Source organism: Muntiacus reevesi, chromosome 7 (genome assembly GCF_963930625.1).
Source record: "Muntiacus reevesi chromosome 7, mMunRee1.1, whole genome shotgun sequence".
Classification (NCBI taxonomy): Eukaryota; Metazoa; Chordata; class Mammalia; order Artiodactyla; family Cervidae; genus Muntiacus; species Muntiacus reevesi.
Window position 1 is genome coordinate 9,625,673 of NC_089255.1, and position 18,125 is coordinate 9,643,797.

The window sequence follows — 18,125 nt, forward strand, 5'->3', positions numbered from 1 at the left end:
TTCGGTTCACAAGTTCTGACAACATTGGATTAAAGGAAAACCAAGGTGGGAAGCCCTGCTGACTTTCTCTTCTTTGTATCCTCTCCTCTTCCTCCTCACCTTCCCAATCTGTCCTCTACATTCTCCTTGTTGATCACACTCAACCTACAGCTTTAGGTACTGCCTCAAGGCTGACATCTCCTGAATCCTGATCTTAATTTTAGCTCCAGAGTTGCATACCCAACTGCCCACTTAATCTGCACTTGGATGTCTAACAAGGTACTTGAAAACTATATCCAAACTTAACTCTTGATTCCTACTCCCCACTTCAAAACCCACTCTTTGTCCCATGGGCTTCATCTCATAAATGGGAGTCCAGTTCTAGAGCTGCTCAGGTCAAAAATCTTAGAATCATCTCTGACACCTGCCCGTCTCCTCAAGCCCACTTTCCTCCACTAGCAGAGCCTACTGGCCTTCCTTCTAGCTGTTCCTTGGCCAGAAGAGTGCTGCTGCTTGACTGCCCATATGGCTAACTTCTGCATCTCCTTGAAGGTCTTGGGGTGAATCTCTTCTCACTGACTCCTGCCCTGAGACCCTATTTAACACTGCAGTTTACCCCCGCCTCCGTCACCCCAGCACACCCAGCCTCTCTTGCCCTGGCTTTTTGTTCATTCCTGCCATAGCACCCGTCACTTTTTAACATACTATATAATTATTTGGCTTGTTGTCTGTCGCCACCAGCTTGAATGTAAAGCCCATGAGGACAGAGAACTTTGTGCAGTTTATTCTTTCTGTGTCCCAATTGCCTGGAGCAATGTCTGACATGTAATAGGCATTCAGTAAATATTTGTTGGATGAATGAAAAGATAAGAGTGCTGTGGTGTAGATTTGTTACATTTTAAAATGAAGCCATTTTAAGTTCTTGCCAGTTTTTTTAAATGGTTTCAGGAAAAGCTTCATTCAATAACATGAATCCTAGGGGTTGGCAATTCTGGCTAACAGCACACCAGCCACATTTACTAATGAAACACATGCAGGGACCAAATCATGAGACTGGCCTTTGACGTGACTGCAAGTGCTGAAAATCTCCTTTCTGGCTACAAAAAAGAGATCTCTATTGGGAGATCACATTTTAAAAAAAGCAGTAAGTCAATTAAGTGTGATAAGTCTTCAGTAATCTAGAGATCGTTTAGCCTCAAAACTCTGAAACTGTTTCCAACTATGCCTGGCTGCAGCCTCAACACCTGTAAAGAGACGCTGAGGCTGACTGGGCACTGCCCAGGTGCCAGCAGGAAGCAGAGGAGCAGTGCAGGGGTAAACCTGGAGAAGTTCAGCAAGACGGCAGGTGGCGGTGGGGGACAAGGGGAGACGAGGAGGGAGGTGGACCGCCCAGCTTGCAGAAGCAGTAAGGCACGAGCCTGGAGAGTGGAGGGACCAACAGAAAGTCCTGGCGCTGAAGCAGGAAGGCAGACCTTCTGACGGCCCAGGGAACACCCACTCTGGCCCTGAGGGCAGAGTCACAGAGCAACCTCGATGGGTGGGTGGGGGTGGTTGGGGAAGGGAGAAGAGATGGTTCCCTGCTCCTGAGAGGAATAATGTGCTTACGTAACTCTCAGTCTGGGACCGTCTTCTGTCTAAAGCTTCATTTTCTCCAAACTCATCTTCCATGCTGACAGCTGGAAGTCATTTTGGCAGTCCCTAATAGCTATTTGAAAGTCACCCTCTGTTGTTAGGTAGGGATCTTTTCACTTTCCTAATACCCCAAGGCACACTCAGGTACTAAGACTGTGCTTGGAGGAAGGCACTCTGTCAGACCATCCGGTTCCCCACCTAACAAGTCTGCCATCTAGCTCTTCTCTTCCCAGACATGACCGCGTGCAATGGCCTGCTCCTCGTGTGCAGGGACTCTGCAGACACCTTGTAGTCATGTCTCCACAGTCGCCAAGGCAAGGCTGAACTAGGTCCCTTACACTCTGTTTTAAGAGAGGCAGCTCAATTTTGTGGGTAAAATGTTTAAATAAAAACAAGTAAATGGTTAACCAACTACCTGGACAACGGAAGTAAAAAACGGGAATCTTTCTGTGACATAACACGCATTTGTCCCATAAAAGAAGAGCCCTGGTTCCCAGGTCCCTTAGATGCCTCTGAGTACAGACTCTGGCTCAGATGAGCTCCAGCTGGGTTATAAACCGGACAGCAGGGAGGAGCCTGTTCTGTTCCCGGGCTTCTGCCTCCACGCCCACTTCAAGCTCACACCCAGTGCCTGTGACACGGCCCCTTCACATACTGTGTTGCAGACCAACTTCACATGTCATTTGTGATTCCCATTTCCTTTTTAGTCTTCTCATATTTGGAAGAACCTTTGGAAAGATCCGCGATGGTAAAAATGGTAGATTCCAAACAAAGATGACATGGAGTTTAAGCTATAAACACCCTCCCTCTATTTTCTGCATTTGCAACTAATACTTTAAAGGTGGAGGTTTATACAGCTGATTAGAACCCTTTAATGATCTGAATGATAACTGTTAAGTAACTATGAAAGAAAGTGAAGTGGCTCGGTCATGTTCGACTCTTTGCGACCCCACGGACTATAGCCCGCCAGGCTTCTCTGTCTATGGGATTTTCCAGGCAAGAATACTGGAGTGGGTTGCTATTTCCTTCTCCAGGGGATCTTCCTGAGCCAGGGATTGAACCCGGGTCTCCCGCATTGCAGGCAGAGGCTTTAGCCTCTGAGCCACTAGGGAAGCTATGTAACTATGTTACCTCCATGGTAACTGTGGCAGCAGTTAATACTCACTGACCACTACACAGTGCCAGCACCAGCTGAGCCCTTTACATACAACTCCTTTAGTCCTTGAGGGAATCTTCTGAGGTTGGTACTATTAATCTCATCATTTGACAGATGAGGACACCAAGGCACCGAGGGATGAAGTAAGGGTACACTGCTAATCGATGGTGGAGCTGGGACGCAGATCCAGGCGGCAGTGCTCCATGGTCCACTCCAGAGCCATCACCCTGGGCTGCTGCTTGACTGTGAACCAAAGACTAGCTTCCAAAACAAAAGCGTCTGTCCAGCTGAGGAGGGGAGGTTGCTGAATCCTCCAAAGCCAGCTTGCTTACACCTATGAGACATTCAGGAGCACATGACAAGCGGCTGTCAAGTGGAAACACCAGAGGCCTGCTGTCTAGGGATGACGGGGACGGGAAGGCTCGCCTAGGGTCAGGCAGGCTGACCTGACAACCCTACAGCAAGACGGCAACCAGATAAAGGGTGTCCATCCCCTCCTTGTCTCACATTGCAGTCTGAGTGTCGTCAGCCTACTACTGCAGTATAGGTGCCCCTTGGAATAGCTGTCACTGGCCAAAAAAGAAAAAACACTTCTAGAAAGAAAACCTGTCAAAATGTTGAAACAGCACAGTGTTCACTATGATGCCCTCTCCTGCAGAATCTGTGTGAGCAGAAAACTGGAAATAAAGCACAAAACCCATCAGACAAAAGGGAGAAAATTTAAGCTGCATACCCGTAAGCTGTATAACCTGCTTACATTTCAATCTTTGCTCTTAGAGTCTGTGTGCTCAGGAGCCATCTGAAACTGCACATCCACCTAGAATACTAATGTCATCCACAAAATGATCCACAAAAAACCATATCCTATGAACCTCCCAGGAGAGACACTTATAGAGCTGATTAGACAAAGTTGAGCACCAAGAGCATGCTCAGACAGCCTCCAAATTACATCCTTGCTGGTGCAGGCTGGGCCATGGTTTAACCATCTCCCCTCCTCCAAGTAGCCCTTCTTAATCACGAACAGAGCTGAGGAGCTCGTCTTGACCCCCTAACCCTGAACCCTCACACACTACCTATTCGCAGCAGGTTCAGTTAGTCCTGTGTTAACAAGAGACCGGCTTTGTCCCCGTGTCTGCATCCAGGGAGTGCTGCTCTCAGTCTAACGCACCAGGCTCTCATGAAATCTTGCTTACGACAACTACAGACACCAGGTCGGGGGCCCCCCAGGCTCTTTCACCCAAGGAGAACTCAGGTCCTTGCCTCCCAAGCCCCAACACTCAGCAACGCTACCCCGGCCTGCATGACTCCTGCAGGTGCCCGGACACTGTCCTCCGCACCAAAATGCCCCTTAGCCATTCAGAGCCAGGGCTGTCCAAGTAGCATTCACACACCAGTGTAATACAACAGAGTGTTAGTCATCCCACAAATCAAGGGCTTCTGCCCATGAATGCCCCCTTGGGTGAATCTCTACTTTTGAAATCACGTTGCCCACTAAGGTCTTTCAATTTTTCAATGACAATTTATTCTGTAAAGCCAAACAGAACTTGGTTTTAGTGACAGCCAGCTCTGAAATGATTCTTACTGCTTCTTTGGATGATGACTGCATTAATTACTATTTCTGCTCTAGCTGTCTATGGGCAGAGTCCATGCTAGGATTGAGCCTTAGCAGCATTCACCACAACCTTTTCTCTTTCAAAATCCCAAGAAACTCATAGTTTCTAGCACAGGTTAATGAACATAGAACAGACTGTTTTTGTCAGTGAATAACAGTTATTGAGCATCTAGTGTGTATGCTGCAGGCAGCATTCCTTGCTCACATTTTAGAAGAGTGGTTCCCATACTTTAGGACTTCAGACCGTAACACAAGAGCCATAAAAGTTACTGGGAGTCAATCTTTCTTCTGTTGCTAACATAAGGACACTAAAAATACCATTATCTCCTCTCATTATCATTTCATGAAAAAGAGTATTTTAACAAAAAAGGGTAAAGGAGGCAACCTAAGAATAAAGGACAGGTCTTTTAACTTGAACACATACAGCACTATGAAATCTTACAACACTGTCCTTAGTTTTCTCGTTTTTGTTGATGACTAGTAGAAACTAAAAACTGTCACTTGCCATCTGCCTCTACAAGGATGAAGTCACTAGCCACTGCAGCTGCTGACCTTCAACACCCTCTGACAAGAGCTCAGGGTGGAGACTGGGAACGAAGCCCTCTCTGATATTTTCAGGAGATTTTATGGGCCCTGATTCTTGTATCTCTTCTTATCTAGAAAAGCAGTAAATTCATTAACAGAGACATCTGCTCCTCATGACTAGCAGTAACCTTCACCAGACTAGCAGCAACCTTGTGCAAAAATGTGTGCTGGCCCGCATATCCCACTTCACCAAAATCACTAATACTGACCTTCCCCCACGTCTGTGAAACAGTTCCTCAGAGCTGTCTGGGGTGCTGTCTCCGAGGCTGTAGTCCTCATTTTACCACAAATAAACTTAGCTCACAACTCTCACATTGTGCATTGCTTTTTTTCTTAATTGACAAAACCTTAGCAGAGTGGATCGGCATTTGTTCTAAGGCAGTGTGAGGCTGCCTGGGGGGTGTGTGTGTGTAGATGTGTGTGTTAGAGAGAGAGAGGCAGGTCTGAATTAGGATGGGGACACCTCTCTGAAAAGCCCACTTGTTAACTGTACAAGTAAAAAGGTAGAAGAGTAAAGAGGCTCTGAACTCTATCTCTTTGGAATGCAGAATCCAAACCTGTTTCCACTGCATCTCATTTTAAAGTTTCAAGGGTTTATGGATAAACTAGACTGCACCCAACTTTGACATTTAAAAACTCTGCTCTGAAGGCCAGATCAGAAATGAGAGGTCAGAGGGTTCACTGGTAATGAAAAGGGTTTTCAGCTGATAACCACAGTGTCTTAGAGCAGATGATACCTACATGTTATTTTAGCATATGATCAATAACATTAGAGGCTTTTAACCAACAAGATTTTCTGATGGGAAGGAGAGAACAAGTGAAGGATCGGGTGTCAGTAGTTTTTTACATAAAGCTTCTGTTAATGCTTACACCATCTCCCTGGAGGAGTCTAGTAGGGCACTTGTTGTCTACTAAAAACACTTCCATGGGATTATAATTGGCAAGAAAAATACTCTTCTAGGGTGGGGGGTGGAGAACAGATGACACAGCAATAAAGAGAATTCTTTGGAAGACAATCAGAGCATAGTTGTCATAAAAAGACCTTGCAGCCAAGCCCCCCAGAGGAAGTTTCTTTCTATAATTACTCAAAATTAATGACTATCAATTAAGAGTTGTCAGACGCCCCTAGAATATGTGGTGAAACAATCCATGAGAAAGATGCAGTTTCTCCCACACTGAAGCCTCCCTAAGCCTTCCTCAACAATGATTCATGCTTATATGCAAATTACTTCATTGGTCGTTTCTAAAGCCTTAACTCTTACTGATAAAATGCCGACCAGCAAAGTAATTTAGTGAGATTATTCCTTCCCATGAGTTAGTGATAATATTTTACTTTGCATTCCAAATGAGAAGGTGTTTCCTAAATGGTGTCTATGCAACTGGAAGAACTGCATAAAATATTTCTTGATAAATTATTCATCCAACATGTAGGATTAGAAAGAGCTACTATTGACTATAACCAAAATACACTTATAACTTAAAATAAGCTGCTGCAAAAAATAAAATACAGTTTATAGCAGAATACAAGAGACTGTAAGAATGTAGTTATTGAGCTCTGAAATTTTCAGTCAGTAAGTAAATTTCTTGTCTACTGAAGATTTTGGGGATCCAGATAATGTTAAATAATTCCTGCAACAAAGCAGGTGCCATCTTTTCAACACTAGGGCCCTGATGTTGGCTTCTAAACTCTGAACACATAGCCACTAAGTATTTTGGTTTGAAGTTTTTAATATTGATTTTGTTTTCTCAATATGTGTAGTTTAGGTTTCATCTGTACTAGGGGCTATCTTAAAAAAAAGAGAGAGAGATTGTGGATTGTGGGCCAATTAGTAAAACCACTCTATACAACATCCGAACTCATAACTGTGCTGTGCTTGAGCACACAGAAGTCTTCAGAGGAGATGAAGATTACTTCTGAAGTGACACCAAAACTTAGACCACCACCACTGTGGCATCAAGCTTTTAGAATAGTGCCTGAACCACTTGTGTAAATACTGAGTCATACTTAAGTGAGGATTTGTTACTGGAACTGGAACACAGATCATCCATGGCTCACAAGATTATTTGTCTACAATTAAGTGGTTACCATAGCAAAATACTTCATTTGTGTATCAACTGCATGTTCTATCTGAATTTTAAGAGAGTTTGCGATTTTCTTCTACAGTTTCCAGCCGATTCTTCAAATTAATATCTGTTTGGTCCACTTGCTCTTAGGCAGTAGTTTTTCCTCTAATGATACAGCTGAACTCTTTTGTTCCCTTTATATGTGGTGACACTTTTTGTTTGCTTTTCTAGGGTACAAGCTTCTGAAGCAGTGACTCTCTAATATGGCTTGGGAGCAAAGAAACTCAAGAAATTGTAGACCCGTGTCTAGAGGTCTTTGTATTTAGTGGGCATTTAATAAAAGATCCTTGAATTTAAATTTAATTCTGGCCTTTTAACATTTTAACATTTCCTCAAGATGGATGAATCATTACATGTGGTCCTATTAAAGTGACTCAGATATAGAAGGGTTGGACCCCACTTCTGGTGGAGGCATTCTGACTGGAGAGCTAACAATTCAGAGCCTCCTTTTGACAGCCAGATCTTCTGGGGCCTCGTTCTAAGGAGGAGAAGCAGGGGATGCTCCCTTGACTTCCCTTATGCCTTTTCTGTGAAGGTGTCTTGAAGTCAGGCAATCAAGGTCACACTACCTTCTCGGAGAAAAGCGGGTGAAAAGCGGCTCTGAGACAGTCAGGAATCTCTTCCCCTCTTCCCCATGCTTCCCAAGCCCTTGTTCTCTCTCCCCTTGCAAGTGACTGACTTGGTGACTGGGCGTGAGCAGGTACGGCAGGGCATACGTCAGAATGGATGCTGCCATCAGGTTGAGTCCTGGTTATCTTCCTCATGCTAAGGTTAGCTCTCACCCTGTGAAAAACCGCAGTGAGAATGCCAAGCCCCACACAGCAATCACGGTGCATCTCACATGACAACCCTGACCTCTTCACGCGGGCCGGACCACACCAAAGCCCCTCTCCAGTTAGCACAGACAAAACCCTCTGCTTGTCTTCTAAGATTCTTTCACCCCTTTCCCATCTTTTCTCCTTTTCTCCCATATTGTCCTCCTTCCCCCTCAGTCATGGCTCACCTCCAAGGAAACTGAACCAGCGCGGGAGGCCCGGAGCTCCCATGGAGGGAGCGATGCCCGCGTGCACGCCCCACGGCCAGCCAGCCAGCCGGACGGGTGGGCAGCTTGCTGGGGCCGTCCTGCTGGGCAGAAATGGGTGCAGACAGAGGGCTACAGGGACGGGAAAGCGGGAGAGCCGATAAGACACGAGGAGCACAGAGCCTGTGGGGGAAACCGAAGCCCGCAGGCGGCCAGGCCGGCAGCTCCCGCGGAGTCTCGCCTTGTGGCCACCCCGGGGGACGGCCCAGGCCGGGGCCAGCGGGCCCGCTCCTGAGCTCACTCTCGTGGCTCCGTCCCAAACCTGGGTCACTGGGGATTCCACGGGCTGCTAAGAGGGCCCTACATGTATTTCCAAACCCACACTGCTTGATGCGGTCATGGAAAACTTGGATCTTTGCATTCTACACTTTTGCTGTGGACCACATCCAGGTCACAGCCTAAGGAAGGCAGCTGGCGAAAACGACCCTGCTGGCTGATTCCCCAGCTTTTGTAATGAATCCCAGAGGGCTATGAACTGACGTGTGCTGGTGGCTCTGCCAAGTTCCAGGCGAGCCCTCACCCAGTAAAGACCAAGCAGCCTATGGTTTATCCTGCAAGGGGAGACTGAGAAGCCTCCTGCAACCAGGACTCAACGGCCAGAAGCTACCTCCAGAAAGGAAAGGATGGAGGAGAATGTACATGTCAGGGGAAGAGGAGCGAGAGGAGGAAGTTCTGTGTTGTCCTATCAATTCAGCTTTCAGAAACCGGCCCGAGGACACCCGAGGCACGTGAGGGTCCCAGGACTGCCCTGAAGATCAGTCCCCATACAGGCAGGCTGTGAAGGGCCAGGGAATGACTTGAGACGATGTGGTCACTCTAGGTTTCAACAGAACAAGGTCAATTCTAAACACACCCCTATTTCTTAGAATGCAGCAGTTGTTAAGGAACACACAAAAAAAATGCTAAAAACCTGCCAAGAAAGCATAAATACTTTTATAATCATCATGTAGCTACCACTTACTATTTACCATGTGCCAGACACTGTGAAGAGCCTTTCTCACATATTATCTCATTTAATCCTCAAAACAACCCTGAGAGAGGTGCTCCTGTTAAATCCGTTTTCCAAGTGAGAAAACTGGCCAACATTTCACAGACACTTCAAGGTGAGGTCAGGGCTGATCCAGGGCCAGGTGAGACTTGAGCTCCAACTGCTGCGGAGAGAAAGCTCTGAACAGCCAGGGCATTTGTGCATGAGCGTTTGGAAGTGTCGGCTGGGTGCCACCACGACGTGAGGCCGTAAGGGCAGATCCTGCTATCTGGATTAGCTTAATAGTCAATAGCTTTTTTTTTAAAAAGTAACTCAGATTTTGAGATTTTTCAGTGAGGTATATTCTTTTACACCCAACTTCTAAAATCAAAATACTAAGATTTTGATGACTTGTGTTATACTATGAACAGTGACAGCTATTCAAGCCTGTGGCCTTTAAGATTAGGCATAGTAAAGGAATATATTGTTCTTGTTCAGTTGCTCAGTCATGTCCGACTCTTTGCGACCCCATGGACTGCAGCACGCTAGGCTTCCCTGTCCTTCACTATCTCCTGGAGTTTGCTCAAACTCATGTCCATCGAGTTGCTGATGCCATCCAACCATCTCATCTTCTGTTGTCCCCTTTCTCCTCCTGCCTTCAATCCTTCCCAGCATCAGGGTCTTTTCGAAAGAGTCAGCTCTTTGCATCAGGTGGCCAAAGTATTGGAGCTTTAGCATCAGTCCTCCCACTGAGGATTGACTGGTTTGATCTCCCAATATATGATAGCTTGTAATTTTTCACCCAGTTACATTTTACAAAAAAAAAAAAAAAAAAAAAAAATGTCCTTTTTGCCAAAATGCAAGTGGTGAGAACAAACACAGTCCGAGGATATTTCTAGAGAACCCTTTGGTTGCTCTGGCACCAGCCTCCTCTCTCACCATTGGTTTCAATGTTGAACAGATGCTGGGTTGAGAGAGGACGTGGAGGGAGAGGCGAGACTGATGCTCACAGCTGCAGCAAGTCCTTAGCTGAGGCTGGGGCCTGCCCAGATTCCCTTCCAGACTGGCCAAGAGGACAGAAAGCCAGTGGTCTGCTCCGGACACTCGGGGGCAACTCTCTGCGCCACAGACTCAAGGGCCACATCTGCCATTGACATTGGCTTCACTGCCTGGTGGGGCCCTGTTATCAGAGGAGAAAGAGCCCACTGGAAATCTAAGAGATGTGGCCCCCGCCCACCATGAGGGAGCTGGCTGACCAGAAAACGTTCGGTTCATCTTTCCCTTGATTTCTTCTCAGAGGGGTGCTGCTGGGCTGGGCGGTGAAGAGAAACCCCTTTTCGTAGCCTTAGATCAGTGGTCCCTAGAGAGGCAGGGCCTAACTGTACCGGAATCTTTGCCTTCAGTCAATTTTTAGTAATTTCAGGCATTCTGAGACGACATATGTGCGCATGGGGAAGATGAGTGAAAGAAATGAGGAGCAAGCTTTTAGAAAATCAAGACTTCTGGAGACAGGTGACCAATAGACCAGTATCTTGGGTTGGTACTCCCTTCTCCCCAGCCCTTCTTCCTAGAGGCCTGATACGGAGAGAAAGAGAAACGTCAAGAATAACTCATTGGAGTGTATGAATAATACCTAAAATATGTACTCATCTCTGTGCCAAAATGAACACTCTTGCCATTTATGTGAAATAGCAAACAAGAGCACCAAAAGACTCTAAGAACTAATCCACATTCTTAGAGACTAAAGTTCACTGGAATAACACCTTATTAAAAACTACGGGTAAACAGTCTTTGAGACCGAAGGATATCCATAATCTGCAAAGTGACTGCAAAAGACTGATTGTGATGGTACGTCCCAAGATGTCCCATCCTACTATAAATGGCTATCCCTTGGCTGAAAGGCACTGTTTCTCAGGATGAAAAACATTCCTAGGGATGACAAACCAGAAGTCTTATCTGCATACCAGCATATTGATAAAACTCATAATAAAGTCATGAAATCACAGGAGATGAGCAAATGCACCATAGTCACAGCAAACTGAGCAGAAATAACTGCTCTCTGGTTAACCAGGGCTCTTCAACAGGACTAATTTGTGTAAATTGGCTTCCTTTCATCTATATGTTTATTTTGACTTTTCAAAAAGTTTTGGTAGCACTTTGGTAACACTCCTCAGCAAAAGTTTTAAGACACACACACACACACACCTGAGGCACTGTGTGCCTCGGGGAATAAAGTAGGGACTTTTCTCTGAGAAGGAAAAGATGATCCAGTATGGAAACCTAGCTTACTGAACATTTTTGGGAGGTGAAAGGCCAAGCCAAAGGGGATGAATGTCAGATTTGAGAAGTCAGTCAAAAGAAGGACAATGAGTTTCACAGAAGCAAAACTCTTAAGATCAGATCATATTTTCCAATCTCTTGATCTTTAAGAAGAGGAATGCCAACATCCAGAGAACTAGGTGCATTTATCTCGAGTGAAAGTGCAAGTCAGTAGCAAAGCTGAAAATCAGAATCCTGGCCTCCCAAATTCCCTGAGTGCCTTAGTGCCTGGGTCTCTCATGGTACACCTGGTCCCGGCAGAGAAAGAGATGGGGGTCCTGAGATCGTCATGAGTGTACCCCCCACACAAAAGCATCAGGAGTGTAGCCCAGGTCCTCTGTCATTCCCCCGGGCCCACTACCCTCTCCCCAACACGCACACATGGGGCCCCCTAAGGTCTGAGCAAGGAAAACACCTTATCAGCTGGGTTTGGGAAAGAACTGTTGTTGGACCTGTGTGTTTGGAAGCCGGCCCTGCTGAGCTCAAGAGTTTGCCATAAAGCAGGGGAGAGCTGCTTCATTCGGGGTCTGCTTCTTCAGAGGCCTCGTGCCAGGCTCAGAGCTTATCTTCACCGTCCGCAGCCCGGCTCACAGCTGCAGGATGTGCCCTTCAATGACAGGTGGGGGTGGCCTGCTGTCTCTCCCGTCAAGAGTTCAGATTAAGAAATACTTTGGGTGCGGTTGTTTAAGAAGTGGATTTTCCCCTTGAGAATCAAAGCAAGAGTCTACTTCTCTGCTTCTTGAGGATGTCTGCAAACTCTGCTGTGTGGGGGTGTGTGTGTGTCTGCCACCCAGAACAAGTCCCTTGAGTGTGGACAGACTGATAACCCTCTTGGTTCCAGATCCACTGTTTAACCCCACATGGCACAGTCTGTGAGAATGCTGGTGGAAGTCTTCTTGGCGCTCACAGCCTCCCCTCTGGGATCTCTCTCTGTAAGGCGCTCATACTTCTCTTTCCACCCACTTCTAACAAGCTCATTAGTGAGAAACTCCCAGAAAGTGGGAACGTTAGTTTGTAATTTCTGATCCGAGTGCACAGAACATTCTGTCAGGCTCCAGGAGACAGTCAGTTTAAACCAGAACAGTTATTAAACACAGCAGCGGGATACTCGTTCCCTCCCGTCCCGCGTCCTCCCCGCCCAAAGCTGAAGTCATCCCGCGGCGGGGATGGGGCGGTGGGGGCGGGGTGGGCGGCAGCGCCGGCTCCCTGCCTGGGAAGGGCGGCCCCTCCCTCACAGTGGTCCCAGGACACAGTCCACTGCAGGGGGCCTCCTCACCGCAATTCCTCCCTGGACGCCCGAGGGCGGAAAGCATGCTATTAATTTAGTGGGAAAAGCAAGAAGTAGGAGCTCATTTGTTTGCCAAGCTTATTGCCTTCATGCGCGCAGAATGGCTGATCCGGAAAGCCAAGCCCCGTGGCAGCTTTCTCAAACAAAACCCAGCAACTTAAGAACCCGGGGCTACAGGCTAAGAAGATGAGCAGGGGAGAGCGGAGAACAGCCTTGCCTTTGCTTCAGGGGAGTAGGGAAAAAGGAGCGATGAAGGCAGCGCGTGGCTGCTGCCTAGCCCGGAGAGAAGAGCGCTCCTAAAGACGCACACGCAGCGAAGGAGTGGGCCGAGGGCGTGCCGCGCACACGCAGTGGCACGCACGTGGCTCCGGGCCCCCTCCCCTCCGCGCACGCTTACCTGCGATGCCTTGCAGCAGCCCACAGACGTTGAAGATGCTTTTCTTCATGATGCTCTGCACACACATGGTGAAGACAGACACCAGGGCCACAGTGCACAGAATGAAGATGCCCACGGCTAAGAAGATGGCGGTGGCCTGCCAGAAGCCGCTGGCGATCTCGCCGAAGCTCTCGGCGTAGGGCCCGCAGAGCGTCTCGCGCGGGAGGTGCTGCACGCCGGGGTTCCGGATGCAGCGGGCGTAGATGCCCAGCGTGGGGTGGTAGGGCTCCGGGGGTCCCGCGCCCTGCTCGCCCGGCTCGGCGCTGCCGCGGGGCTTGGCTTTCCCGATCAGCCAGTCTGCGCTCATGAAGGCGATGAGCTCCGCGAACGCCACCACAATACTCAGGAGGGTCCAGAGCATCGAGCGACAGGTGACAATGACATGACACATATTGATGCTCAGTCGGAGGGAGCTGGGAGTCCAAGGGGTGAGCAAGCGCCGCGAGCCGGGCGGGGCAGCGGGAAAGGTGCGGGAAGGCGGCTCAGGCGGGGGCTCCCTCGTCCCGGCGTCGTCGGGCAGCGCGCTCCGGGGCTGTCATGCTGCCATGTCGCAGCTCCGCGGCCGCAGCCTCACCTGCGAAGAGACCAGAGGAGTGCGGTGAGCGGCGCCGGCCTGGCCCCGGCCCGGCCCGGCCGCCCGCCCACTGGCAGGTCGGGACCCCGGTGCGCGCCCGCGCCCTGGCGAGCCCCGCGCCGCGCCAACACGCCGCCCCCTCCGCGAGCTGGCCGGTTTCTTTGTTTGCAGGGCGCTCCCAGAAGCGTCTGTGGCGCCCCTTATCTCTAAGCTGCACTGCTCACTCCCCGGGGCATCCTGCTCGCCGGGCGCTGTGCGCTCTTGGGACGCCGCTCCTGCTCCGTTACATCTTACTAGAAAAAGTCCAGCTGCACAGGCTGCATTCGGACAGATCAAGACAGCCTTCTAGGGGACTGTGTCCGCGGACGAGCCGCGATTTACAAGTTTGCAGGACTTGGTACCAGATGAGCTAAATCTGCCAAATTTGTACCAAAAGCTTTTGCTTTTTAGCAGCTTTCACAACTCCCGATTTTACTGTCTGGGAATCAACGTACTAGCAGAGACACAAGAGAAAGTGTTTGCTTCAGAGGTAATGGAGAATTTAAAAGGAAAACAATGCCATGATAAATAATAAAAGTTTGCCACCCAAACTTATTTTTCATGCATTTCTCACCGGGTGATTTTTAGACAAAATAAGCTACAGAAGTTAAAATGCAAAGAAAAAGAAGGAAAAAAAAACCCAACAACCTCCAAGAACTGTTGACTTACTTGTGGGAATTACTCGAAACAGGGACATTAATGACCATTGACTAAGTAGGAGACGTGCTGACAACAGAGCCCTGCCAGTGCAGAACGCATCCCTTGAACTGTCCCAATCCATCACAGGGCCTCTGCCTGAGCGGTTCACACCAGGTCTGAAACTCAACACGCTCATTGTTTCTGGTCTCACAAGGCCTCATTCTGTTCCCAAGGACAAACGGCTGGCTTCATTACCAGAGGGCCCTGCTCTAACGGCTCAAACCTCCTTCAGGGAGGCCTGAACCCTGAAATGGGCCACAGGGCTCCTCACAGCCCCGTCTTCCTGCCTCTCCCCGTGCCCTCCCTCCCCCGAGGACAGGAAAATCCCACAGCTTGCAATGGACATCGGGGTGCATGGCTCTGAGTGATTACTTATTAACCCAGGTCACATCAACTCCCTAAGAACTGCAGAGAGCCTGGTGGCATGTGGGCCATGGCTGAGCAGGAAGTATGCGGGAGGGAGGAAATGGGAGAAGGGAGTGGGTGTCAAAGCTTCAGCACCATGCTGGCTTACAGTCTAGTAAGCGGTGATAACTTATAAAACAGTGGATTTAACACTTACACAAGATGATGTTTTGAGAAATTAGCTAGTGCAAAGCTAGGAACAGAGGAACTTAACTGTCGCATGTATGCGTGTGTGTGTGTAGCACTGGGGAAGGGAGAGATAGTGTGTTGCACCGCAAAGGTTCCTGGACACACAGCACCTAACTTCTCTGAGCCTTAGCCTTAGCCTTAGCTGTCAGTTCCGTCATGGACCACGTGGAGAAAGAGAGGGGCCCCTGCCTCACGACACTGTTGTAAGAATTAAGCAAGAAGCCGTGAAAGCGCCTGGCACGGTAAGTGCTCAGTAAACACCAACTCCTTTGCCTCAACAGTTTCTCCCCAACAGGGCTGAGAGCTGAGACTGATCAGACAACGGTTTAGCCAGTGAAAGTGCTTCAACGGTTTAGCCAGTGAAAGTGCTCGGTGGTAACTGAAGCTTGGCCCTTACACATAGAGGAGGATCAAGCCCAGGCTATTTAGAGATGGATGAGGTCACTCCTGGTGTCCAAGCTTCCCTGGTGGGCTTTGAGGGTGAGGTCCTGGGTCTTACTTCCTGTTTCCCTACTGCCTAACACAGCTGACAAACTCAGCTGGGGAAAATAAATTAGCATGAGGCCAGAAGTATAATTGATTCTCTCTCAGTCATTCTTACCCTCTCACCCTGTATTACCAAATAGAAATGGCTTTTGAGTAAGAAGTTACCAATGCAAAAGAGCTCTGGAGGAGGTCTGTGTATAATGAAAGTGATCATTTCAAAAGAGAACAAGAAAACAAGCTAGGATGACTCCCACGAGGAACCCCCGCTTCATCCAAACAGTTCCCACCCACCAGGCTTACAAACACTTCCAATTCACAGGTGGAGAGTCTGCTTGTTAGAAAAAGAAGCTCTATCCAACCTTCCCATTTGATTCTCTGGTCTGCTCAGTCATGTTCAAGTCTTTTGCGACCCCATGGACTGTAGCCCCCTGTGGGATTCTCCAGGCAAGGATACTGGAGGGGTTGCCATGCTCTCCTCCAGGGGATCCTCCAGAGATCCTCCGGGGATCCAACCCACATCTCTTGTGTCTCCCGCATCGGCAGGCGGGTTCTTTATCACTAGAACCACCTGGGAAGCTCCCCATTTGATTAGAAAGCCAGTTCACCGGTGCCCCCAGTTGCTGTCAATCCCTGCCCCTCTACTGTTCAGCGGCACTGTTTCAATGTGAATATAAAACCTTTACATATTTGTCCTCTTGCAGAACCTCAGGCTCTGCTACAGCCTCTCAAGTGACTGGGATCTTAATGAAGACGCCAAATGTACAATGTCCTGCTCAGCAAGCTCAGCTTCGAGCCAGGGGTGGGATTAGGCTGCAACTTCTAAAGAGAAAGGATGTGAAACTTCAGAAGGGAAGAAGGCACATTTAGGCTTAGCACGGTTCTTAGCAATGCTTCTTGCCAAATTTAAGGCAGAATTATTCAAGGACCCCTGTGTGTAAAATCAGAAAATTCAGTTCCTTGTCCATCTGTGCTAAAACAAGTCCCCCCTCTGCTATAGCAGATCATTGCAGCCACACCAGAGTGGCTGGAATGAGACCTTCACTTTTCTGTTTGGAAAAGGGAGATAAGATGCTTTGGTCTCCTCAGCAAGTCTGCTAATGACTACTTTAGAGGAATAGCCATGATATGCAAGGCTGACAAAAACTGGCTTTCCTGAGGATCCAAGAAAAGTCCTTGGGTCAGGGAAAGGCAGCAAGGGGCTTCTCCAGTGCTCTGCACTCTGTAAAATGCCCCAGCGCGGAAGGCGTGCACTGAGATAAGAGCCACTTCAAAGGGGAACAAGATCCGCGGTACAGATCTCGTTAACCCGGATTCGGCACAGAGCTCCTTCGCGGCCCTCCCTGCTGTTCACTGCGATTCCCACTCCTCCAAAGATCACATAACGAGACCAGACCCTTGCTCAGCTTCCATGTAAACATCTTCTCTCTACCGGCCACTAAACACAGGTCGCCTCCAGGATGCTTGGCTTTACTACCACATCCCTGGTGTTTGTGGATCATGTGGACAGCCCTCTGACTTTCAGAAAACTATGCTAGTCCACAGAGGAAAGCCTCTTAGCAAGGGAGAAACAAAAAACAAACAAAAAAACAACAACCCTAAACAAATGAGACTCTGGCAGAAACCTAGAGTAATATACCACAGTCAGAATACAGAACCAAGAGAAGTGACGAGTGGGTGGTCCACGGGCGTCAGCACACCCTCCACAGATCCCTACTATTTAAAAGAAGTGGGTGGTGTTAGCAGAGCTGAACGCGGTCCTTTCCTTGGCAGCTTCCTGCTGTCAGTGAGAAGGACTAGAGTGCATTCGGGCGGAACTGCCCTAAGAGATTACAGTCTGGAAGCTTGGAAGCAAAGCCACAGCCTCTGGAAAGGCGGGGCAGGCCGAGTGGCCTTGCGTCAGTGCTGCCTCGGTGGGGCGCTGGGAGCGGAGCTGCCTGGCATGCCCACCTCTCCACCCTCACGCCAGCAGCGGTGCCCGAGAAGGCGGCCGTGCAAACCACGGTTTGGAGAACAGCACGGCCTCACTTACCTGGGTGCTGTTTCAACCTCATTAAGACAACCTGCCAGCACAGACAGAAGGTGAAGAAAATGGACAGTGAGCGCTGGGGACTGAATGCTGGTTTGCACGCTGCCCTGTCGGTTCCATCCACAGTGCACACACTCACACACAAACAGTTTTTCCCTGGACCGTTTGAAAATGAGTTACAGATGTCTCGACGCTTCACCCCTAAACACTTCTGCCTATACCTCCTAAAAATGAGGACATTCTCCTACATAACCACAATAAAATTAACACACCCAAGAAAACTGACAATAATTTCCTTATATCCTAAAGCCTGGTCCACACTCAAGTTTCCTTACCCTGCCCCAATTTTTATAGCTGTTTTCATAAAACCATGACTCAATAGAGGCTCATGCATTGCTTTTAATTATGTTTTTAATCTTTTTTAGTCAGAAAATAGTCAGTCCTTCCATCCCTAACCTACCTTGCTCCGCCTTTATTTTTTTCCCTTGACACCGACTTATTTGAAGACACCAGGCCAGTTGTCTTTCA

General features: G+C 48.5%; 1 protein-coding gene across 6 annotated transcripts in view; it reads right to left on the reverse strand.

Annotated features, from left to right (window-relative positions):
- Positions 1-18,125, reverse strand: part of LHFPL2 (LHFPL tetraspan subfamily member 2) — a 168,498-nt gene that overhangs the window by 10,493 nt on the left and 139,880 nt on the right. For all 6 annotated transcript variants that reach the window (XM_065940060.1, XM_065940061.1, XM_065940062.1 and 3 more), the window contains one exon: positions 13,141-13,753. In XM_065940060.1, the coding sequence (XP_065796132.1) occupies positions 13,141-13,570 (430 nt within the window). In that variant the 5' untranslated portion in view covers positions 13,571-13,753. The remainder of the gene's footprint in view (positions 1-13,140; positions 13,754-18,125) is intronic.